This window comes from Mustela nivalis, assembly GCF_964662115.1.
Source record: "Mustela nivalis genome assembly, chromosome: 5".
NCBI classification, from domain to species: Eukaryota; Metazoa; Chordata; class Mammalia; order Carnivora; family Mustelidae; genus Mustela; species Mustela nivalis.
The window spans coordinates 109,934,130-109,960,643 of NC_139024.1; the positions used below are offsets into that span (position 1 = coordinate 109,934,130).

At 36.8% G+C, this 26,514-nt stretch overlaps 1 protein-coding gene across 4 annotated transcripts in view; it reads left to right on the forward strand.

Annotated features, from left to right (window-relative positions):
* Positions 1–26,514, forward strand: part of ADGRB3 (adhesion G protein-coupled receptor B3) — a 730,754-nt gene that overhangs the window by 700,407 nt on the left and 3,833 nt on the right. For all 4 annotated transcript variants that reach the window (XM_082731305.1, XM_082731302.1, XM_082731304.1 and 1 more), the window contains 2 exons: positions 6,398–6,433; positions 20,325–20,429. In XM_082731305.1, the coding sequence (XP_082587431.1) occupies positions 6,398–6,433; positions 20,325–20,429 (141 nt within the window). The remainder of the gene's footprint in view (positions 1–6,397; positions 6,434–20,324; positions 20,430–26,514) is intronic.

The window sequence follows — 26,514 nt, forward strand, 5'->3', positions numbered from 1 at the left end:
CAGATGAAATACATGAATGGTTCCTCTTACTCTCCTGACAAATTGTGTCTTAATTTTTCTTATTCCTGAGGAAACCCTTAATGAGTAATCAGTTAGATTACAACATGATTTTATCAAGACCAGAAAGTTCTGTTACTCCAGCTTTTCAGACCATTTCAGTATAAACTTAACAATATATCTGAAAACGTTGTCGGATAAGTCTCCCTCAATTTATATATGGGTAGAAAGGGATGCCATTCTAGGCTCCCTTTTTATACTCCAGTTTATCTGGACATGGATTACAGAGCTCTCACCATAATGGGTTTTAAAGGTAAAACATGTTAGCTATAATGTCATATTACAGTTGCCTCCCATAAAGCTCTTGTGAGGATCAAATTAGATAATGATGTGCAAACCCTTTGAAACTTGTAAGAAGCATTTCAGATGTAAGGTTGTGTTATTATTTCATTACCATTATATCTTGAATTTCTGTGAAGCAGCTTGAATGCTATATTAAATCAATATTTACGGCTTTAGACAAAATATTACGGCCTCACTTGGGAGCTGAGAGACTGTCACTAACAGATACCATTATAAAACTGACCTTTGAACAGAAGATACTTTTTCTTTTTTACATTTTTTTTTCTCACGTAGCTGTGCTGAAAGGAAGGCTTGCCCTTCTTTACTGTGTGTGTGTATGTGTGTGTTTTTTTTTTTTAAGATTTTATTTACTTATTTGACAGAGAGAGACAAAGGAAGAGGGAACACAAGCTGGGGAAGCGGGAGAGGGAGAAGCAGGCTTCCTGGGGAGCAGGGACCCTGATGTGGGGCTCAATCCCAGGACTCTGGAATCATGACCCGAGCTGAGGATTAACGACTGAGCCACCCAGACGCCCCCTTCATAACTGTTTTGGTTTTGCTCCTAGGTTAGGGAATTTTGTCTTTTATGAAGGCATGCAAACAAAATTAGCTGAAATAAAAGTCATTTTTCAAAATTAATTATCCTCAGGTTTTATTTTCACAGATATTTTGAATGGATTTGGTATCAAAGATTTCTCCTTGAGTATGTTCATGGTTCACTCCATAATAAAACTTGTAACGGCAGTCATATTGCCATTTATTAATCACTGCAATTTATTCCTTGCAGTGAATTTTCTAGTGTCTGGTCCAGTTTATTTGAAGTGACACAAACAATGAATTATTCCCTCTGAGAAACTATTCATTATTCTAGAGGATTTAGATATGGAGAGATGCCTCAGTGCCTATACTTGCTAAGTATTCCTCTGTGTGGCCTCATACTCTTGTGCTTTTTTACTCTTAAATCATCCTGGACTTTTTTCCCTTCCATTAGTGATAAGCCTGCATTCCCCTCAATTGTCTTTTAATTGGCTGTCAGTTAATCCATTCATAATGGTTTTCTTTGTGTATTTAGTCTGCCTGCTTATCCATATTCTCCCAAAGAATGAGAAAAACAGCAACAAAACAAAAGCAAGAAATGAGTCACATTTTGGACTTGTTTAGCTGCTGTCGTGTACCTCCTCCAATGATTCATCAATAATTTTGTGAATTATTGGGCCAGGCCCTGTGGTAGATGCTAGGGATATAAATGTGGTCAAGAGATGTGGATCCTATCCCTGTGGTGAATAAGCCGTATGGAGGAGAGAAATAATTAACTGGTAACAAATGAACAATCTGTAAGAGTGTACTGGGCTGGGTCGGGACCATGGAATGTGAGGGAGAGACTTGATAAGGGGGTCGACGACTCCCAAAGTGCTGTATGAAGTGAAGTTAAGAAGGAATATGGCTTAGGAGGCTCTGTCTGGAGGTTGCGGGGATGTTTTAGGGAAAAGAAACTGTAATACAGAGATAGAAAGGAGTTTGGAATACTTTTCACAGGATCAGAAGTCCTGTATAACAGCGGGTGAGCTCCTTAAGATGTCATTGGCATAGGAAGAAAAAGCCAGATTTTGGAGAGCCTTGTAAAACAATTGAAGCAAACAAGGACTGTTAAGTGAAAGATGGGCATGATTTATCCATCCATCCATCCATCCATCCATCCATCCATCCATCCATCCATGGTTTTGGAAGGAAAGATTAGGATTCAGTGGTATTAGCAGAGGGGATAGAGCAGAAATCTGGAGGACAGTTAGGGAGCTACTGAAGTTATCCAGACAGGACAGGAGAATGCCTTTGACCACAGACATGATAGTGAAGATGGAGAAGAGTGGACGGATCAAGAGAGATTTCAGAGGTGGAACAGACACCACTTGCTGGTGAATTTGATATGCAGCGTGAGAGATGGGGAAAATGAAAGGTGACTTGAGAATGAGCCACAGCAAATAGGAAGAGGAAAAGAAAAGCTAAGATCATGTGTTTTATTGGGGAAGTGATTAAATTTCAAAAGCTTCTGAGAGTCCAGCAAGCTAAGGACAGAAAGTTGACCTTGGAAATTGACCAGATGGAGCTCATCCGAGACTTTTAACTAGAAGAATTTGAATGAAGTGTTAGGGATAGAATACAAGTTACAATGAGTTCTAAGTGGAAAATTAGGAAAAGGAAACCACATAGAAGACCTGAAGAGATTTTTGTATCCCCTACTATGACGAAAAAGATTCTTTGTATTAAGTTATTTGAAAAGTTGAGGAAACTGAGACAGAGGGAATCTGTGTCTTCATAAAGTATTTTAACACCACCCTGGCTTATTTTAAATTTATATGCAGCAGTCCTTCAGTTGTCAACTTTATCAGAAAAAATTGTTATGACTTGATCACTTTTAATAATAGATTTTCATTTTTTTAAAGATTTTATTTATTTGAGAGAGATCACAAGTAGGCAGAGAGGCAGGTAGAGAGAGAGGGAGAAGCAGGCTCCCCACTGAGCAGAGAGCCTGACGTGGGGCTCGATCCCAGGACCCCGAGATCATGACCTGAGCTGAAGGCAGAGGTTTAACCCACTGGGCCACCCAGGCCCCTAGATTTTCATTTTTTAAATGTATAACCACTTTTTCTAACCACTTTTGTACCTTACAATAACTTCCCAGCAAACTCAGAGGGACATTTGAATAAACGTCAGTCATTCACAGTTGCCATGAACTTGAGTACTTTTTGAAAGACTTTCCAGCTTATTGCATGTATACCAAGGATAACAGAACTGAACACTCTGGTTCTTGTGACAACATGGTTTCCCAGTGCCAGAATCCTCTTTAAGATAAACTTGATTTTGCAATGGGAGGCACATCATGGAAGTGGAGGTCAGCTATTATGTGTTATTGTATGATTGCTTATAAAGTATCCCATGTTCGAATGGTTTTTAAGTTATTGTAGTTAACACAATTCTTTTATATTGCCATTAGATTTTCTCTCAAGAAGTAACATGTTGAATGCTTTTTTTTTTTTCTCTTTTAAATATAATTGACAAGTGAAAGTTAATCTGCTTGAACTTACTTTATGGCTAAAAAACATCTCAGTCCCACTGCTGTCAGCCTTGGATTGACTGGGTCCTCCATTGTTAATCTTGCTGAGTTCTAGTAACAATCAACAAATTATCACAGGCATCTTAGCTACAAAATATTACCTCTTTTACCCCTGAGCAAGTAGTTGAGAGATAGTGGATAAAACCCAGGGGTTAGAGTCAGAAGACCTGAGTGTGAATCCCAGCTCATTTGGTTACTACCCAGTTTTTAAGTGGACAAGTTATTTTAACTCCACTGGTCCTCAGTGTCCCTAATTCATAGAATAGATACTAAAAAATGATACTTTCCTGACCATCCCACAGGGCAGGTAGCAAATGTGAAAGCACTTTATAATCTATGAAAGATTGGTATACTTGGTCAGTATTGTGGGGGATATGAATAATAGGACACAAATTTCAACCTCCCAGGGGCTCTGAAAATCTGCCACATTTTTCACATTCTCTAATTTTTAAGTCTTCACTGCTTATCCCCACCACCACCATCTTTAAGCTCTTTTGATTGAAATCTGTGTGCTTCATTTGTTTATTTCTTGTTCTAATCCTTCAAGGCAGCTGGTTATGATATACTTTTATGTTAGAATTTAATTTTCACAAAATTAGATAGAAAAGAGAGAAATGGGGGGTGCCTGGGTGGCTCAGTGAGTTAAAGCCTCCGCCTTTGGCTCAGATCATGATCTCAGGGTCCTGGGATTGAGCCCCGCATTGGGCTCTCTGCTCGGTGGGGAGCCTGCTTCCTTTCCTCTCCCTCTGCCTGCCTCTCTGCCTACTTGTGATCTCTGTCTGTCAAATAAATAAATAAAATCTTTTTTTAAAAAATAGAAATGTATTTATAAAAATATATCCATTTTCTTTTTCATATTTTATATCAACATAGGTGCATAGGTGACATCAGCTGTCAGAAACAGAACCTCTTTCCAGTGTTCTTCTAGATTCCCATCTCCTGTTCTTGTTCCTAAAATATGGGGCCTGTGGTAACATGTGTCTATCAGCATTTCCAGTTCTTAGGCTACACAGCTTTGCATTCAGAAACAGAGCAAGGTACAGTTGTTATGACCGTTGGCAACAGAGAACCCCTCAATGAGTGCAGCAGAAGGGCCTCTTACTTGCTGGCTAGCGGACCCTTTTCCATAGGATCTCACCATTTAATTTTCAAGTGGAACGCAGAGCTCATGATTAATGTTCTATAATAACGGCTTAAAATGTTCCCATGTTTGCATTTTGCTGTATTAAGGAAAGAATTTTGCTTAATGTATAGTTACAAAAACGTCCTGCTGAGTCACAGTGCCAAGAAGGCAAAGCATTCAAGACCAGAATGGAAACACTGACATTCAGTCTAGCATACAGCAGCAAAGTGTGATGTGCTACATTGCAGCCTGCTTTTTTTTTTTTTTTCTATAAAACACTGTTAGTGAACAATAGTGGCAGGAGATGGCAAAGGAGGCCTGGGTTAAACACTTTGCTACACACTTTTCTCCTTCTGGGATGTCACCACAGCTAGGCTACAGTGATGCTGGAGACAAGGACCTAAGTGACATCAATGTGCCATTTGCATTTAATAAAGCCATCTCCTTCCTAGTGCTCTCCATCATCATACTTGAAACCTGGATTCTATAATCTAGCTCCACCAAAATCAAATAAATTTAAAAACTTTTAGGCTTTTTTTTTTTTTTTTTTAACAAAACCTTTCTTTTAGAATATCCCCTTCTATCTAGTAAAGCATGCTTTGGGGAGTTGGTTACATAGGGAGGCTCTGGTTCTACAGTGATGTTGTAACTCTAGCTGCAAAAATGTAGACAGGTTTTTCAATAAACTATGTTAGTGCCTGTCTGTCTCTGCTATTTAGCAGTTACAAGAATCAACTATCATGGGTAGGATTTCCTGATAGGTTTTTGAACTTAAGGTAAGTTTTGGGATAAAAGTGAAAGAAAATTTTTAAAAAGTTTGTCTAAAGGTTTACATGATATTCAACTGCCTAAATATTACTTGTTTTTAATATTTATTTTTTGTTTCACCCCCACTTCCTCCCCAAAAATCCAAATTAAAAAAAAAAAAAAGCCTCATATTGGAAACTTGTTTTGCTCTCTAAAAATTTGGGAGACGCTTTCTACATTTACCAGATATCTCCTTCAATATCAAATCCCTCTGAGTATATGCTAACTGTACCTTTCCTACACTAATATTCAGAGTCACTTTAATTTTATCCAAGTAATATTTCCTGATTTATCAGGCTTATTGACTAATTATTTTATTAATATCTGTTGATCTGTAACTAGCATTAAGAGCTGCTTAACAGAGTCAGAGGCATAGAGGAACACTGAGATATTGACATGTACATTTATGTTTCTCTAGGGTTGGACAATCATCATTATTTTTTTTATTAAATTAGAATACTTCTGCTTCTAAGAACTAGCAGTTAGGAATTTCCTATCATGGAGAATTGTCAAATACTAACAAATCTGTGGTTGAGACATATAGAACTTTAGGACTCAGAGGGCCAGAGAGATTTTGGTAGAAATGAAACCTGGAGATAGGCTACCGGAAGTCTTGAGAGGACTAGATGATTTTTTTTGTACATAGCTTTTAATCCTTTGTGTCTCGAAAGTAAAAAACATAGCTTTGCTATGACAGACGTAAAGTCTCCTTCAAGATTGAATGTTTTGTGTGAATTTATATTAAAAAATTCCTACTGAAAAATTAGAGTTAAGAGGTCAAGATGAGAAGTACTCTGTATTTTTATATTCTTCCATTTTAAAGGAAGTTCAAAATAAGAATGAAATCATTTGGATGAAAGAGATGAAATCATAAAAATTTCAACATACTCTTCTGTGAAGGAAAACTTGTAATATAAAGATGCGCAGGACATTTTATTGAAAATAATTTTCATTTTATTTGAATGACTAAACATAACTTTATATTGGTTTTTCTTCTTTTTAAAAAAATCTTACAGAGAAGAAAATCACGATATTCAGACCTTGACTTTGAGGTAAGTTTCTATGGATTTTTAAAATAATTTTAATTGCTTGAATTCAAGATTGACATATAATTACTTAAACATATTACTCTGCCGTATGTAGGAGCTCTACTTTTTTAAAAATTAAATGAGAAGTCAAACATTTTTTATTAGAGTTCATTCTGTAAAACTACTTGTAGAAAAACATTTTAACTTCTAATTGACTTAGATGTGTGCTAAACTGAGATATTCCAAACAAGGAATCCATTTTATAAATACTAAGACAAATGGGCAATTTGTGGTAAGGACTGAATTTGATCAATCCAGTTTGTTGTGAGGTAAGAATGTTGTTTTGTTCATTTCTCACATTTACAGCAATTATATTGGTTTTACTTCAGTAACTACCTGAAAAGAGAGCCTCTGAGAATGCTTTGGCTGGTTAGCTAGGCTTTCTCCGGAATTGCCTTGTGTACTGATTCCTATTATTTAGGTTCTCTGTGATACATTCCAGATTCTTTTTTTCAATAGCAAGTGTTGGTTCAGTGTGCTCCTGTGTTTTTAAATGCCTTTTCACAGATATAAACAAGATGAAGATGTTCATTTTCCAATTTGCATTGAATTTATATTGATGTTGTAATATCGATGCTAGAAATTACTGAAATCATACCATTTGAGCAGCTTATGCTAAGCACAAAATTAATGATGTTTGAGTGTCACATAAAAGGCACTTATGCATCTTGATAATTGGATATGATTCACAGCCCGCCGACATAATTGGATATAATACATTATAAATGTCTCTAGCATATTTGTACTGTTTGACGCTTACATAGAACTTGTTAATTTTAGTTGATATTCCTAAAATTATGGAAACCTTTTAGTACACAGAAGCTCCTAAATCAATCATTTTGTGTATGAATGTTGTAGATGAATGTTGTAGCTCAGCAACGTACATCAGGTATCAAAAGTGAGACTTAACTTTTTATTTACTGCATTGGTGAACACACTTTGATTTTATCCTAAGGAGAAGTGGCCTTTTTTAGTAAAGCTTCAGAGACAAGAAACAAAGTAACAATAAAGAATCTGACCTCCATGATTATGTGGCAAAATTTCCTACTGATGCATCTCAGTTGTAGCAACCTGACATGGGATAAAAACTTCATTCTATTCTAAGTTTTAGGGTACAAAGAAAAATCATTCGTCAATATATTTTTTTCACTTTTTACTGCATTGTAAGGGACAAATAATTTGTTTTGTATTCTTTAGGTTACCCAAAAATAGAGGATCATTGTGTATTTACTTTTATGTCCTAAAAGCAGTAAGTTGTGTTAGTACAAAGAAAAGGAGGTGGTAATTAATCCACGAGGTATTAGGGACAAAATATAGTAAAAACCTAGATCTAAAATTAGGTCTCAATGCAACCAACCAAAGGTATGTGATCATAAGCTCTGAAAAGAAATCTAATTATATTGGGTCACTTGGAGCATTAGAAAAACTATTCCTTTTTCATGTGTTCTTTATATAGACTGGTAGCAGATTCCTTAATCAGATGCTTTTCCCCCACTGCTTAGTATCCCAACATATAACCATGGTGTTGCCAAAATATTGACTGATAATGGAAAGATGTTGCAACACAACAAGCCTGGGTAGTTAGCTCTTTACTCTAGTTATCTCATGATTGCTAGACGTATAGAATTGGGAGCAGGGGACACTTTGAGATATTACATTTTCTTTACAAACTTTTTAGTAGCACTCCCCTGAGTCTGTGTGCAGCTGTAGGTATGTGGCAGATACCTTAGAGATGGTGCTCAGAAAAATTACTGCCAGCTTTAAATGATCAATTTTAATATGATATATTTGTACTTTGTGGATGGTCCTTGGAGAAGAGTCAGAGTTGCCTCCCTCTCCTTTAAATCAGGCTGGATAAATTTTGTTTATATCAAACTACTTGCCAGTCCCCCAGTTCCCATCCCATAAGCTTTACCACACAGCAGCCAAAGTAGGCATTTTGCCACTGACAAGCAGATTCATCTCCTAGGCTCCTGAAGATATCTTCCCTTTGGGCCAAAGACATTCCCCAAAGTCTATACACAATAACAATATTCTCTCGACTCGTACATCCATAAAACATCGGCCAGTAAATGTTATACCTGGGGAGAAGTCCTTTCATGTTGCCAATCTCCAAGAAAATACTGCGTTTTTAGGAATAAATAGAGCAAAGTGTTGTCTAGTCAAAATGATGTAATATCAGTTCTTTTGGGAAAGTATACAGAAAATATTATAGTGATATCCTTCTATTCCCCTTCTGTCTCCTTACTGGATTTGCATTCTCCGCTCCAAGCAGAGATCGAGTATTTAGTGTCAACCTCAAAAATTGAACAAATTAGAAACAAAGGTTATCATGCAGCAAATGAGTTAATTTGGGAATTGCAATTCAGGACATGCAAGCCTGGAAAAGAAAAAGGGAAGTTGGGAGGTACTGTTTTAAACATTCCTTGAAAGCATTGCCCATTAAGAGTCAGGTTTCCTGTATTTAGTGATTTTGTCCCTTGGTGCCGGGAAGGACCTTTCCTGGTTGTCATGTCCCACTGTGCAAGGAAAGAACATGGTTATTGGAAACCATTTAAGGCCACATTTGAGTAACAAGGGATAGAAAGGAGAACTCTCAGGCATTTCCCACTTAAAGACTATATCTTAAAGAGGGTGTAAGCATTAGAGATCATCTTGAAAGGTTGAGACAGCATCACCCTATTGGATAGGTTATTTCTGCAGATGTTTGACAGACAATAGGCACAGAATTTTTTTTTAAATTTATTTATTTGACACAGAGAGAGAGAGAGAGAGATCACAAGTAGGCAGAGAGGCAGGCAGAGAGAGGAAGGGAAGCAGGCTCCCTGCTGAGCAGAGAGCCTGATGTGGGGCTCAATCCCAGAACCCTGGGATCATGACCTGAGCCGAAGGCAGAGGCTTTAACCCACTGAGCCACCCAGGTGCCCCCAGGCACAGAATTTTTAAATGATTATACAACACGAGAGAGGCAGAATAATAAATCTAGTTTATGGGGGCATCTGGGTGGCTCAGTTGGTTAAGCATCCCACTCTTGTTTTTTCTTGGCTCAGGTCATGATCTCAGGTTTATGAGAACGAGCCCATATCCGGCTCCATGCTCATTGTGGAGTCGGCTTGTTCCTCTCCCTCCTCCTGCGTTTGTCCTCTCTCTCTCTAATAAATCTAGTTTGTATATATAGTCCTACATGGGAAGCCCAAACCTGAAAGTAATGAGCTATAAATAGATGAGATATCAGGAATCAGTTAGGTTTTTTGCCTGAAAAAAGACAAAACAATAAAAAACATTTTAAATTCCAGAGTTTATCTCCCTTAGCCACAGCCTGGGAGGTGATGGTTTTATTTTTCTAGGCCAATGCCAAGGTAAAGGAAAGAAGGAGGGAAAGACCTTTATGTTTAAAGTATGAAGTCTAGATGTGGTGTCTTGAGTGGAAGTAGTCTGCCTTGATGTCTGCTACTTCTTTTCCATTGATTGAAAAATCTCCAGGGTTTATACAAGACAGGATGTCAGGTGCAGCCATCTTTAGCTATGGGACGTATGTCCAAAATTCAAACCCCTGAAGTCTGGCTGTCATTTGGGTGACAAGGAGGAGCTGGTATAGTTCCTTTGAAAGAGGTTCAGGGGCAGTCTTTGTTCCAAATCAAAAGCATGGGAAAAAATTGGAAACATTAGTTTGGAGAGTAGTAGACAGATATTTGAGAAAAACAGAAGAATTCAGGATCTACTACAGTTTAATATAGGATTAGAATCTAATATAGAGAGAAGTTCAAACATAATTTTTCTCTCTATACTTACCCTGATATTTATCAAAGATAATCACAGTAAAACCAATTTGTGTGCCTTAAACTTGGCCTGAGTATTTACACAAGTATAGCGAGAATAGTGATTGGCCATATAAGCTCTTTTTAAGACTGCTTTGCTAGAGGGATGCCTGGGTGGCTCAGTTGGTTAAGCCGCTGCCTTTGGCTCAGGTCATGATCCCAGAGTCCTGGGATCGAGTCCCACATTGGGCTCCTTGCTCAATGAGAAGCCTGTTTCTCTCTCTGCCTCTGCCAGCCACCCAGCCTGCTTGTGCTCTCCCTCTGATAAATAAATAAATAAGATCTTTCAAAATTAAAAAAAAAAAAAAAGAACTGCAGTCATTCAGTAAACCCAAAAAGCAGAAAAAAAAAAAAAAAAAGACTAGAACCTTTAAGCAAGGTGCCAAGTTGATTTTTCTGAGGAGCTTTATTGGCTCCATAAAGTAGCCTTAATTTCTTAAAACCTGTCCTGTCAAATCTGAGTCTATGCACATCTCTCTCAAAATAATCCAGAACCATGGTAAAGTAGCCAATATTTCCAATTGTTATCACAAGGAGAACAGATTCTCACTGAATTTATGTAAATAACTATATTGCCACGTGAAAAATCCTCAAGAGTTTTGAAATTCTGGAGGGATCAGGTAGGGAGAAAAAGTAAATTTTTCATCCTTGTTTACAAAGATATATTTTACCAAACTGCTGTATTTCATAGATAGCTTTAAAGAAAGGAGTAAAAGGGCTCCCTTTAATGTAGCAAGCAAAATATTAAAGGACCAGTAATGTTTGAAAACTAGATGTCATAAAAATTATAATCATCTTCCTCCATTCATTCAATACCATGTTATTCTTACTACGCCTGAATTTAGTTTTTACATTCGTTTGAGAAATTCTTACCCAGTTCAGTTTATTATCTTTTTTTTAAAGAATTTTATTTATTTGACAGACAGAGATCACAAGTAGGCATTAGACAACTAGCCATCAGCCCAAGCTATTTTCTGACTCACAAATTTTGTAAAAGAAATAACATGAATTTATTGTACTTTAATAAACCTCACTAGAACAAAAGTTTTATATTTAATCCTGAGAACTCTATAATGTTGGTTCATTTTCATTGACCCAACAATCTTAAACTAACTTTTAGATCAAATATTTTCCCAAATCATGTGAACCTGAAAAATATTTGAGTGAGTATCTATTAATATTTTTGAGAACTTAATTTATAAATGCTTCATTTTCAAGCCAATTACATAGAACTCCTTTCATAAATTAACTTTGGCAAGTTACCCAGAAGTAGAAAAATACCATATCTATAGTAGACATACATAGACAGTCATAGACACACACAGAGATGCAAAAAAGGACCCCAGAAGACACCAGCAGGGTTTTTTTTTGTTTGTTTGTTTGTTGTTGTTGTTGTTGTTGTTGTTTTAATTTACTAATCTCAGTAGGTAATCCATTTATAAAAACTTGAGGATCTTCTCTGGGTTTAATAAGTTCTTTAATTATGGTCCATAGTTTGGTAGATGAGGAAGTCCCTGGGGTATACAAGAGGTGGGGGTGGTGCAGAAGGGAAAGAAGAAGTTGGTCATGAAGGCAAAGAGGACAGGGAAGGGGAAAAGTGGCCCCAGAGCCCCTTTTGTTGACTTTGAATTGTTTGTGTGTTGGGTAATTTAAAAACCTGATTTTGCAAAGAGGTGATTTTAGAGTCTTAGAAACATTTGGAAGACTCCAGGTACCAACTAAAACAGGCTTCCTATTCAGTCTGTTTAATTTTAGAACTGTGGTCTTCCAATTTGGTTCTGAGAAAAACAGGTTTGGGAGGTCAAAAGTTTTCCACAGTGACCATCGGAATTCTATATTATCTTCAGTTGAGTTGGTCCATTTGGTTAAGAAAGTGCATGAAGGGCCATAGTTTTGAAAACAAAACTGGCCAGGGTCCCAGAAGGAGGGTCCTTTGTAAAGAATTTAGAGGATTGTGAATCCCATACTTTAAAACCAGAGGCACAGCAAACAAATGAGCAGTCACCAAAAGGCTGATGCCTTCAAGAATAAAGTCAGAGAGCTCAACCAAACGGAAGAAGCTTAACTCTGAAAAGAGGCTTACCTTGCCAAAAGGAAAAAAGATAACTCACAGAAGGTGCACAAGGCTGAAGTGACTACCCTACACAATGCCTGGGGTTGTTAGTTCATCCAGGTTCATCACCTTCAGGTCCCACTTCTGACACCATATAATGTCAACCTTAAAAATCAAATAACAAGTATTACTGAGCAGTAAATGAGTTTATTTGGGAATAACGGGGGAACTGCAATTTGGCACATGCAAACTATGGCAAACAGTAAGCAAGTCCAGAGAACAAAGAGGGACAGCATCCTTTTGTAGAGGAAAGGAGGAAGTTGCAAGGGGTTGTTTTGAACAAAATTTCATTGGAGGCAAAAAGGAGTTCAAAGTGGTGGCAGCTTCTCATTGCCTGCAGGCAGCTTGCTGCTGCCAGGCTGAGAGAAAATCTTTCTTTTTCCTACCGGTGATGCAGACTGCGATGAGTGGAAGTGCATGAGAGCTCTCCCTTCACGGATTCCTCCATTTTGAATGAGGATTCTTTATATTCATTTTCACAATAGTAGGCATTTGATAAATTATTTTGTAAAGGATGGTTTAAAATTGAAATTAGTCCAGTTTGCTTTAATAAAAAGTTATCAAACAGTATGTCTGCGTTGGGGCAGAGACCAGTATAGAAAATGGAATAGGGAGTTAACACCTCCAAAAGAGCCATACCGGACATCAAAGATATTTACATGCTATGCAACGTAAGGAGATGAATAGCAGGCTGAGATTCCAGGAAGAGGAAATGTATGGAGGTTGGCTAAGGTATGGCATGTTTGAGAAACCAGAAGCAAATTAAAATTCACTGAAACATGAGGTCTATAGATAAAAAGAGGAAGGAATTTAGAAACTATATAGTGAACAGTTTGCCCCCCAAGGAAGGAGTTTTACCTAATTTGTTACTAAAAGCTGCTAAAACATTCTGTTCTATTATATTCTGTTTGTTTTTTAATGAGAAATGATTTTCTCTGACCTGGAATTTGGAAAGAGGACTGTGGCAGTAATAGAAAGGAAAGATTGGAATAGAGTGAATGAGGAAGTTGAAATACAAATTTGAAAGTGACTAGTCCAGAAAAGAAAAAAAGAAGTGGTAGGGAAGGATAGGAATGAAGGGACATGGCAAAGTCAAGATCTATGGCGTTTGGTCCTTAACTAAACATAGGAGAGGATCCTACAGGTCTGAGCCTGGTTTCTAGTAGTATCATTGACAGATCTAGGAAAATCAAGCAGACATCTAGTTAAGCCAAGTTGCATTTTAGTACTTTGGGTATTAAGGTGCCTAATAGGATGCTAAATCAGAAATATCAGGCAGGTAGTTTAAATTATCTTTCTGGAATTGAGGACAAATCTCAAGGAATTCTTAGGAATGCAGGAATACAAACCTCTCAAACTGCAATAGACAATATCATCCATTCCGTGTTAAAAAAAAAAAAGTATGTCTAGAGAGGTATTTTTATCTTCTCTTGAAAAAACATGGAGATAACCTTATCACATTCTTCTGTGGAATGATATAAGCTCTTAAAAATACCTTAGAACATTCCTTTGAAGGCCCTAATGAACCCCACACATCCAGTAAACCCATGCTTTTCAAACTGAGGAGAGGTGATGGTGAGCAGAGAGCACAAGAAGTCATCAATCCAGGATAATTATGCCCATCTTTATGGGGACATGAATTTTTAGTAGATTTGGGGTAATATAAATAAGATAAAATATTTTAATTTTATATTGTTACGGATACAGCTAAGCTATGGCAAAGAAGATAACATTTCTATTACTTCCTAAATATAAAGCATATCTGTCCCCATCCCCCGCAGTAAGTGAGCTCTGTTAGGCAATCAGTACACTTTGAGAGGAAACATTTGAGCAATCCAGTCCTATGCTACATCTGTCTTTTCTATAATACTAAATTAAACTATTGCAAATATTTGCAGCCAAATATATCCTAGGATGACAGTGACAAAAAATAATACATACCTTATTCAGTTTTTTTTTTTTTAGATCCTTTGTCAAGTCCTGGATGTATATTTATTCAAATAGAAACATACTTGAAACATATCTAGACACTAGTAATGTCAGGCAGGCCATGGGGCTCCAGATTCTTTTTTTTTTTTTTTAAGATTTTATTTATTTATTTGACAGAGAGATCACAAGTAGGCAGAGAGACAGGCAGAGAGAAGAGAGAGAGGGAAGCAGGCTCCCTGCTGAGCAGAGAGCTGGATGCGGGACTTGATCCCAGGACCCTGAGATCATGACCTGAGCTGAAGGCAGCGGCTTAACCCACTGAGCCACCCAGGCGCCCTCCAGGTTCTCTCTTAGGGATACTCTGGGACTCTGACCAAGGAAAGTACATAAATCATTCCCTTTTCACAATACAGCTTCAGGAATCAAGACTAATTCCTGCAATGTGTGTTGCTTCCTTAACATTAGTTTTCGTTCACTTCCAACTAGTATTCAACAACACACTCTGGATTGAGGACTCCTATGCAATGCAAAAAAGAAGAAAAGTAAGCATAGGTTTATACTGGTAAATATGAACAAGGAGAGCATAGGTGTCTATATTCCTAAAGCTAGAAAAGGTAATTAAGGCAGAGTGCTTTCTAAAGTCTATCAACATGATTTCCAGGCCCCCATAATCTAAAATGTATAGCTGGGAAATTCTCCAACTTTTTCTAAGAGGTTTCTCTGTTTCTAAAAATCTGCATATAGTAATGCCTACCTTATCTGTAGTTCCAACTTAAATCCTAACTCTGTCATTCGCAATTAATGAGTTTAGAAAAGAAAACTTCCAAGCAGTTTGTTTCAAACCCACCTGCAGGCCTTTTATGAGCCACTTGTATGGAAAATAAGAGAGCACAATAGGATCAGAATAGGAGGTAGGGATCCTGTCTGGGGCCAGTTAAGTCTTGTCTTCAGCTGGGAGACCCCTTAAATAGGAGAGAAGACACGATTTATGAGAGCCTCTTCCACATTGTAGGCACCTTCCATGGCCTATATACATATGTTATTTCATTTATCCCATGCATGTTTATTGAGCATCTGCTAAATATCAATCATTGTGCCAGGTGTCAGGGATACAAAAATAAGTCACTATCCACAAGGTGTCCAGAGACAAGACCTGGAGACCAGCCCTTCAAAACATAATGGCAGTCCTATGGGATAGTTGCAGGGTGAGCAATATCCAGGTTATGGGCTTACTACAGAAGGCAACTAACCCACCCTTGTTTCTCTCACCAGCTTTTCCATCTGAATAGGGCATAATCACAAGCTTGAGTAACTGAAAGGAGGGTGCTCCCTGAATATGGGATGTATCCAAGATAGCAGCAGGCAAAGAAAATTGGCTTTGGATTCAGAATGCTTTCCAGCTCTCTCACCACTGATGGGAGCCTAGGAGATTTATTCAGCCTCCTGAGCTTCCGTCTTCTAATCAGCAAAATGAGATAATGACTCCTACCTCCCTGGGTAGGGGAGGACTGAGAAAGATAATAATGCCCACCATTTCTTAAGTGGCTCTTACATGTGTCCTCCGGTGATAAGTGCCTTGTATCCCTTTTATAATCTTCAGAACAACCCTGTAAGGTTACTCTGAATGCTGAAACTGGAGCTACGGGGGAATTACATTTTGTGCCTCTGACCACTTAATTTGAAAGTGATGTAACTGAGATCTGAGTCCAAGTTTATCCAGACCCAGAGCTGTTAGATTTGACATGTCTCAAGCATTTAATCTAGAAGAGTGCCTGAGATAGAGGACATGCTCAAAAAAATCACATCCTGATTTTCTCTCAAATACCTGACATGTCATGAAAGTACTATAAAACCTATCACTTTTTCTCTCGTATCAACAATTAAAAGCCTCCCTTGAGTTATAAATATATAAAATGACAGATAAGAGTATGAAATAAGCTATTTCAGGAGATATTTTTGTGCAGTTAGGTTGCTGGTCTCTCCAAATGGGGGTTCCTATGCAGCTTCAAAGAATGATGTCATTATGGGGCGCCTGGGTGGCTCAGTGGGTTAAGCCGCTGCCTTCGGCTCAGGTCATGATCTCAGGGTCCTGGGATCGAGTCCCACATCGGGCTCTCTGCTCAGCGGGGGGCCTGCTTCCCTTCCTCTCTCTCTGCCTGCCTCTCTGCCTACTTGTCCTATTAGTGATTTCTCTCTGTCAAATAAATAAATAAAATCTTAAAAAAAAATTAAAAAAAAAAGAATGATGTCATTATAACCCGAGTGGAAGGGAATATTGCTATGCATTTCTCTTTATTGCAAAAGATGCCGATGTTATTTGACAGGAGTTATAACTCAGGCAACCTGAATTCTATATATAGTGTCAATTAGAATATATTTGTTTATTTAAAAAGAAAATCTACATGAGTTATAGCTTTATCATCTTCCCAAGGTTCTAGAAAATTGAGTTTTTCACAGAAGTCAATTTCTTTGGGACACAGGATGTTTCAGTGACAAAAGAATGAAAAAGATAAACAGATAAAACCCTAAGGTGAGTAAAATCCAAAAAGAGGATTAAAATGGGCCAGTATGCACAAAAACTTCTAATTAGATAGTTAAGACCATCAAAGGCATGAGTGCTGCAAATAAATAGTTACTTAGACAAGTACATAGATAAAGGGAAACCATACTTATTTGTGAGAACTAAAACCACAGCTACCTTTTTTTTTAATCCCAAAACATTGCCAGATTGGAAACTCTCCAGTTTATTTACCATAATGCTGGCTTCCATGTTAATGGAAGCTTCCCCGACTGAAAAAACTGAAAGGGGTACTTAAGTTTGTGAACATGCATGGAAAACCAGACTGAGCCCTAACAGATAGGTGTGCTCTTGATTGGCAGCTCTGATGTGGTATTTCTGTCGGAACCATCAGGCCATCATTGCTATGGTGATTTCTGGCTGTGCCAAGGTGACAATTTCAAATTAGAATGACTATCTGGCATGCAGATGGATTTGCAAGTAATGTTTCTGGTTAGGAAGAGATTTCAGCACCCAAATTTTTAATTTCTTTCCATCTTCTTTGTGGTGTCCGTGAGCTATTAGAGTAGCTTTTATAAACCTATGTAGAACACCACAGAAGGTTCTTTGGTTATAGAACATTTGCATTCACCATATATATTTTTCTTAGTATGTTCTAACAATGTAGGTCCTCCAAATAAAATCCACTCAGTTCAGAATCAGCTGCTACGTATTCAATCAGAATATGATGAGAAAAACTTCAGTCAACGTACTCTCATTGCCATGGGATACATTTAACACTTTGCTTCATTAAACATGCTTTATCCAACAGAGATATTTGGTTGCACGAGACAGAGAGTGACTTTGACTACCAACCAAAAAAGAACGTTTGGGAAGGATATGGAAAAGGTGACCTTTTGGCCAGTAGACAGTAGGGACCTCCATTGACATTTTCGCCACCATTGGCAGGCATAAATCCCCAAGGCAAAGTCAGGACCTTGTCATAAGATAAAAGACAAATGCAGACTGCACAGACAAAAATCATCACACGCCCACCTTAAAATAAGGAAGCTGTGCCAGTAACATCAACTATCTTACAAGAAAATGAGCTCCTTGTCTTTGGAAAGGAATGATCTCATTGAGAAAGGGCACAAAAATAAGAATTATACCAGAAATTCTCTGAATTTTAGAGAATGGAAGAAAGAGAACAAACAAAATGATGAATAACCGATTTGGGAATTTTCAGCTTCAAAATGACTATGAAAATTTGGAAATCTGCCTCACTTGCATTTATCTTAGTGACTTCCCCTACCACTTACTCACATAGACATACCATTTATTTATCTCAGTTCTAACATAATGTGTATTTGAGTTCTTATGTGACTAATGCCTATGTCCTCTATTCTGCCTTGAGCTGTAAGAGGGGAGAAGCTCTACTGGCTTTTGCACACCATTGTCACTTCAGCATCTAGCACAATATATGGTGCTCATGAATATGTATTAACTGATAGAGTGAAGTATCTTTAAAGAAATGACAGTAGTGTGACTTTAGTCCTACTGCAGTCCAGCAAAAAATAACTACCTGGTAAGATTCATTACTATGAAAAACAAAACAAAAATTCAAAAGTTAGAGCCAGAGTTCATATCCTGATAACCATAGTTGTTGTTGTTGTTGTTTTTAAGGTATTTCTTGTAACAAAAATCAGTATTTTAATCATTGTCTTAGGCTCTGGTACTGCCTGGGAATATTTGAGTGCCCAGAGATAGAATGTATTTCATTATGTTTTCCAGCTATGTGGTCCTCAAAATCCCTCCACTGAGTTGCTTATGCAAATCCTCCCTCTCATAAATCTCCATCAGCCATTGCTAGTCAAATTATGTTTGCCTGGTGTTTCTCCGTAAATCCTGCAAATCTGTTTCCTGTACTCTCCCCAAAACTGATGGGAACTTAATCGCTCTGTAATTGCTTGCTATGTTTCACGTCCTCATCATGAGTAATGTTGCCATGTTCTCATCCTCAACCACCTGATTTGTTAACAGCCAACTCCTAGAACTAAAGGAGCACAGATGAAAATAATTTGGTTAGAGCAAGACTTAAAATGTCAGAATTCTCATAAAAGTAGGCTAATGAAAATAGAAGAAACTAGCTAAACAAAGTATTACCTAGACACAGATTCATTAAGTACAGGAAATTAAATTGGCATAATAGAATAAGGCTTTTTAAAAATATGTTAAAGATTTAATTTGCATTTCTCTTTTGCTTTTTCTTCCCCCCTCAAGGAGATCATGTTCTCTTCAAGTGTCTTTTTAGAAGAAAATTAGGCATTGTATATATTTCTTCCCCAAAGATGTATTTCTATTCCAAAACAAATCTGTACTTTTGAAAATAATTGTTAATTCAAACAATAGGCCAAATGTTGAAATCCAAGCTTAGTCATGAATTAGAATACACCTATGAAGCCCACATGAGCAAATCATGATTTATGAGGCACATGCTTTAAAATACTATAAAACCTTGCACAAATATGGAGGCGCAATCTTGGAACAATCACTGAAATACTGATTTTTAATATTTAAAAAAAATCAAAATTGAAGAAGGTGTTTTCTCCCTTAAAATAATACTTGTAAATACAGGGGATTTATTATCTTCTCTGTTAAACGTTCTGTAAATAGAAAAAGATTCAGCCTATGATACTTACCCTGGGGTCATTTTTATTTAGGACTCTATTTGTTGAGTTATGATAAAGTTGGGAGAAAAGGATTTAACCAAGGATAAAGAGTATTAATATATTTGGGGGGAAAAAAGATTAATATATTTGTACTGGTGATTTGAGAAGCTCATCAACCACACAATTTTTGCTCTGAGCTCTAATTGTTAAGATTCTGTACCATCTCGTAAATAAATATATGAAGCCTATGGGTCAGATTTTCCTTTTGAAAAGTTTAGTCATTATTCATGGAAATTGTAAGATTTTAGATCTCACCTATATTTCAGACACTTCAGTGCTTTAAGTCAGCCTTAAATGGCAGTGCCTGGGATTTTGCTACCCTTTTAGGAGAGCGGCTAGGATTTTAGTGTTTATGGAAATAATACATAAAAAAGTAGTATTTCCCATGACAAACATTGAGAGTCTTGGGTGCTTTACAAGTCCACATTTTTAAACATTTTCTTATATTATAACAATTTTTGTAAAACAGCTTTAACTTTGAATGATGAAAATCTTACACAGGAATGACTGCTACATTTTTAATGCACTCACAAGAGAAAGCTATTTTTTGGTTATCTCGTAAGTGGAAATAAAGCCAATTCTTCATGTTCAAGAAGTGCTGACTATGAAACAAGGATTAGCAGCTTATTTGCATTTTTGGTGTCTTTTGGGACTTCCTGATTCCTGCCAAACTTGATTTTCTTTATTAGCTAAAGTGAAAATAGTAAATATCTTTTTAAAAATGTACACATCAAATTAGAAACGAGGGCCATTCTGTTCTGTTTTGCAGAAGGTCATGCATACAAGGAAGAGGCATATGGAACTGTTTCAGGAGCTGAATCAGAAATTTCAAACTTTGGACAGATTTCGGGATATACCAAATACAAGCAGTATGGTGAGTATGTGTTGTTGCATCAGTGCCGGGTACCACACTAATGACGTGTCCTGTCAGCCATTATCCTTGCCCTCCAGGAGCTTTTCATCGTCTTGTGAACAAAGAAGTGGCATACGTAGAAAAAAATAAATAATGCTGCACAATGTATTTGGAATGTACTAAGAAACAAATTAGGAATGATAGACTTTTTAAGTATTTTTATTCATGTTTTAAATGTTCTCAATTATAAGCTTTAAGTGTAATTAGTTATATATAAAAAATGTATTAGGTTCACCTGGCCCTTTTATCATCATTAAAAGTCCGTTAATTCAAATACCTAAATAGATGACTAAATTTTTCCACTTGCATTTGCAAGTCTGACATTTTAAGGCCATAAAATATAATTATATATTTCTTTATATTATGAATATTTATAAACATATATGTACATACATATATACATTTGAATGTACACTCTGTTACCTGAAACCGAAGTGATAGGTTTTTGTCTCCCAGAGACTCATGTTTTATGAGAAGAGGTTTGGGAAACTTCAAAGGCTTTGATTATTCATTGGACCATTTTCTTCTCATTTGTTCACACTACTACAATCCTAGCATAGGAATTCATCAAATGATAGTGTGCACTTACCATGTCCATGGCCTAATCATGGCTCCAGAGAAGGCTACAAAATTATTTATGAGGGCCCTGGATCAAGAGAACAAAACTCAACCCAGATCTATCTGGTCTTGAGGAAGTCACTCAGTGTGGGTTTCTAAATCTCAATTTTTCCTAAACTGAACAAAGAAAACGGTAATTAATAAATAATGCTTTCTTTGATTCTTATAATACCTTCCAAAGAGGTAGGGCACGTGAGATGTTAAGAAGCTGAGACTTGGCAATGAGAGACAGAGTTGGGACTACCATCTGACTCCATTGTTCCTCACTCCAGATAGGGTGCTGTGGCTTTGCCTTACACCTTTGCAGCCCTGGCCCTCCTCCCAACATCTGGGGTTCTGGGGGTGTGTGTGTGTATACATATATAAGTATATGTTTGTATCACTGTAAGAGATAAGGTGTTTGGTCACTTTCTAACTCCTGTGAATCTTGGATATGTGTGTTGTGAGTCTAAGTCTTAGTTTCCTGATTAGTAACATTGGTTTATTGAGAACAAGAATTTATATACCTTTGTTTTCCCTGATTCCTTTCAGTAGTAGTACAATGCTGGTCATGGTAATGGTCTGTGTTTGTTAAATCAAGATTATAAGAAATATAATAGACCTTAACTCTTAATTGGTCTGTAAATAATTCATGTGTGTATCAACATATTTTCCTCCTTACAGCAAGAATCATGCATTATTTGTTATCATCACCACAATGCTGGGCAAATAGAAGACACTTATATGTAGGGAGTGGGTCTTTCTTATCTACTCCTCCTAATATTGGGCTGTCAATTTTTAGTTCACCAGGCAAAGGAGAACTGCACCATTGAGATTAGACCTAAACACATTAGCTACTCATTCTGGAATACTGAGAGCTAACATTGAAATAAATTGAAGAAACTTCATTTATTTAAAAAAAAAAAAAGGGAAAGGGTTATGTTTATAAATCTGAAAGTCTTATGCAACAGATACAGCTGACGACTATAATATGATTGTAATTTCCCCTTGTTGTATGGTCTGGGTATTAAATCATTAATGACACAAATATCTGTATCTCAGCTTCCTGACAACCAAAATAGCCTACTAATTACACCACATCTCTGCAGCAACACGCCTTTTCTAGAAAAGATTTATAAATATTTATCATTTGGGAGGTTAAGAGTGGGAAGGATAGAGTTGTCATTGCTGCTTGACTATTGTCCTAAATATCTGAGAACAGGGGGGGAAAAAAGAGTTCCTTATTCAGTTTTGATTAATAATGAACATGTGAGTGAGTTCATTATCCTTAATTCAGTCATAATTCGTGTGGCACATTGCTAATGAAAAATCGCATAATTGGATAGAGAAAGACATTTTCAAAACAAAAATCTCAAAGTCTTTTCCTTTTTTTCTGGCTACTAACTCACAACACCTGCCTAGAACTGCAAATGATGATAATTATGTAGAATTTGGGGTATCAAAGGGAACCCAAAAGACCATTTAGTCCATTTCCCTGCTTCCAGGCAGGACAACATCTAAATCACACTACAAAGAAAAGGCAGTGTTGAAAGAATTCTCTTTCTCTGAGTGTGTCTCACAAACGATTCTCCATCAAGCTCCCTTTCCCTCAAGGAGCTTCTCCAAATTCTTGCTCGTTTGGAATATAGAATAAACAAATTCTCATTCCCTGGTCCTCATTACTGCTCGGTTGGAAGAAGGAAAGAGAAGAGAGGGAAGGAGAAAAAGGATGGATGGATGTGGGGAGGGAGGGACTCGTCTGGAGGTAACAGCTAGCCTGCTCCTAGACCCATGAACTATGCGAAATGCTCAGGGAGCCCTATGGTAGTCCCAGTGGCCCTGAATTCTAATATTCAGCTAATTTTCCACTTCAGTGTATACAGCCTAAGACCAAATTAGCATCTTTGTAAACTTCATGCATGTTGGCTTATATTGAATTTGTAATTTTTATTGTTATACAATTAACATAATAGTATTAATTATGGTTTGATATTTGTATATACCACAAAATGATAACCCAGTTACTCTAGTTTCCTCCTGTCAGCATATAAAGTTATGTAGTATACAATATTATTGGCTATAGTCACCATTCTGTATATAACATCCCCTTGACTGACTTATCTCAGAAATGTGTATCTTTCCATCTCCTCCCATATCACCTTCCCCCAAAACCTCCTCCCTGCTGGCAACCACTATTCCATTGTGTATCTATATACCACTTCTTCTTTATTTGTCCATCAGTCATACACTTTGGTTGTTTCAATACCTTGATGTAAATAGTGCCACAGTAAACATAGGGGTGCATATGTCTTCTCAAATCAGTATTTTAATTTTCTGTAGATTAATACCCAGAATAGAATAGATAGTTCTATTTTTAGTTTAGGAACCTCCATACTGTTTACCACAGTGGCTGCACCAGTTTACATTGCCACCAACTGTGCACAAGAGTTCCTTTTCTTCCACATTCTTGCCAACACTTTTTATTTCTTGTCTTTTTGATAATAGCCATTTTCACAGGTGTGAGATATTTTACTGTGGTTTTGATTTGCCTCCTTTGTTTTAAATTTATTGACCATATATGCATGAGTTAATTTCTGGGCTTTTTTTTTTAATTAGCCAAGGTATATTACATCATTGGTTTTTGATATAATGTTCAATGATTCATCAGTATAATTACCCAGTTTTCATCACATCACATGCCCTTGGAAAGGGAAAGGTGGGTGGTAATTGGGTGATGGGCTCTTTGTTCTGTTAGTCTGTTTTTATGCCAATACTATGCTGTTTTGATTACTGTAGCTTTGTGATATAGTTTGAAATAAGAGAGCATAATGTCTCCAGCTTTGTTCTTACTCTAGATTGCTTTGACTATTTGGGACCTTTCCTGGTCCCATGTAAATTTTAGAATTGTTCTATTTCCATGAAAATTGCCATTGCTATTTTGATAGGGATTGTATCAATCTATAGGTTGCTTTGGGTAATATATTTGGACAATATTAATTCTTCCAGCCCATGAACATGATATATCTTTCCATTTATTTGTGTCTTCTTCATTATCTCTCACCAATTTCTTATAGTTTTCAGTGTATAAGTCTTTTACTTCGTTGCTTAAATTTACTCCTGGATACTATATTCCTTTTGGTATAATTGGAAATGGAATTGTTTTCTTGATTTTTCTGATAGTTTGTTGTTAATGCATAAAAACACAAAAGAGTTTTGCATATTGATTTTGTATCCTGCAACTTAACTGAATTTATTGGTTTCAGCAATTTTTTGAAGAAGTCTTTAGGGCTTTTTACACATAAAATTATGTCCTTTATAAATAGGACAGTTTTACTTTTTTAATTTTTTTCATTTATTTCCTTTTCTTGCCTAATTGCTTCAATAGTGTATTGAATAAAAGTGGCAAGAGTGGGCATCATTGTCTTGTTTTTTATCTGAAAAGCTGAAAGCTTTTCCCCACTCAGTATAACATTAGCCGTGATCTTGACATATTATATCCATCTGGTTTAATATATCATTTTAGGATTATGTTCGAATTTCTGTCTGTGTGACCTATCATTGATTTAAGTGAGGTGTTAGAGTCCTCTAGTGTAATTGTATCATTATCGATTTCTCCCTTTATATCTGCTAATATATGCTTTATTAATTTATATGCTTCTAGGTTGGGTGCATAAGTACAAATTTATATCTTCTTGCTGGATTGATCCCTTTATCATTATGTAATGCTCATTGTCTTTTATTAGTCTTTGTTTTAAAGTCTGTTTTGTCTGACTTAAGTATAGCCACCCAGCTTTCTCTTGGTTTACATTTTTATGGAACGTCTTTTCTCATCCCTTCAATTTTAGTCTGTGTGTGTGTTTACAACTGAGGTGAGTCTCTTATAGGCAGCATATATATGTGTCTTGTTTTTTTATCCATCCAGCCACTCTATATCTTTTGATGGAAGACTTTAGTGCATTTACATTTAAAGTAATTCTAGATGGGTGTGTACTTAGTGCCATTTTGTAATTTGTTTTCTGGTTATTTTTATAGTTTTTTTTTCTTTTCCTTTTGTCTTGTACTCTTCCCTCGTGGTTTGATGTTTTGCTTGTTTTTTTAATTTTAATTTTTTTTAGTGTTCCAAGATTCATTGTTTATGCACCACACCCAGTGCTCCACGCAATACATGCCCTCCTTAATACCCACTACCAGGCTCACCCAACCCCCCACCTGCTCCCCTCCAAAACCCCCAGACTGTGTCTCAGAGTCCACAATCTCTCATGGTTTGTATCCCCCTCATTTTCCCCCAACTCCCTTTTCCTTTCCTTCACACAATGTCCTCTGTGTTATTTCTTATGCTCCACAAGTAAGTGAAGACTTACCTGACTGACTCTGTCTGCTTGACTTATTTCACTCAGCATAATCTCCTCCAGTCTTGTCCAGTTGGTACAAAAGTTGGGTATTCATCCTTTCTCATGGGGGCGTAATACTCCATTGTATATATGGACCACATCTTCTTCATCCATTCATCTTTTGAAAGGCATCTTGGCTCTTTCCACAATTTTGAGACTGTGGCCATTGCTGCTATGAACACTGTGGTTACAGATGGCCTTTCTGTTCACTACATCTGTATCTTTGGGGTAAATACCCAGTAGGGCAATTGCAGGGTCATAGGGAAGCTCTATTTTTAATTTCTTTTTTTTTTAATTTTTAATTTTTTATTTTTTATAAACATATATTTTTATCCCCAGGAGTACAGGTCTGTGAATCGCCAGTGCTTCACAGCACTCACCAAAGCACATACTCTCCCCAATGTCCATAATCCCACCCTCTATTTTTAATTTCTCAAGGAATCTCCACACTGTTCTCCAAAGTGGCTGCACCAACTTGCATTCCCACCAACAGTGTCAGTAGGTTCCCCTTTCCCCACATCCTCTCCAACACTTGTTGTTTATTGTGGTGTTAATTTTGGCCATTCTAACTGGTGTAAGGTGATATCTCAGTGTTGTTTTGATTTGAATCTCCCTGATGGCTAAAGATGATGAACATGCTTTGCTTTAATTTTATGTATTTACTATAGCTTTTAGCACTGTTGTTACCATAAAGCTTATATATCTCAGCCTATATATATGTCAATCTATATTACGTTGATAGCAAATTAACTTTGCACACATTCCAAAATGCTATATCTTAATTCCCCCCCACATTTGATGGTTTTGATATCACATTTCACATCTTTTATTTTGTGTACCCATAACTAATTGTTGCAGTCATTATTTTTTACTACTTTTATATCCTTGATTGGGATTTTTGCTTTTAGCACTTTGAATACATTGTGCCACTCCCTTCTAATATGCAGTTTCTGCTAAAAATCTGCTGATGTACTTATAGAGGTTCCCTTATACATAACAAGCTTTGTTTTTTGTTGTTTGTTTTTTTGTTTTCTTGATTTTTTTTGAACCTACTGCTT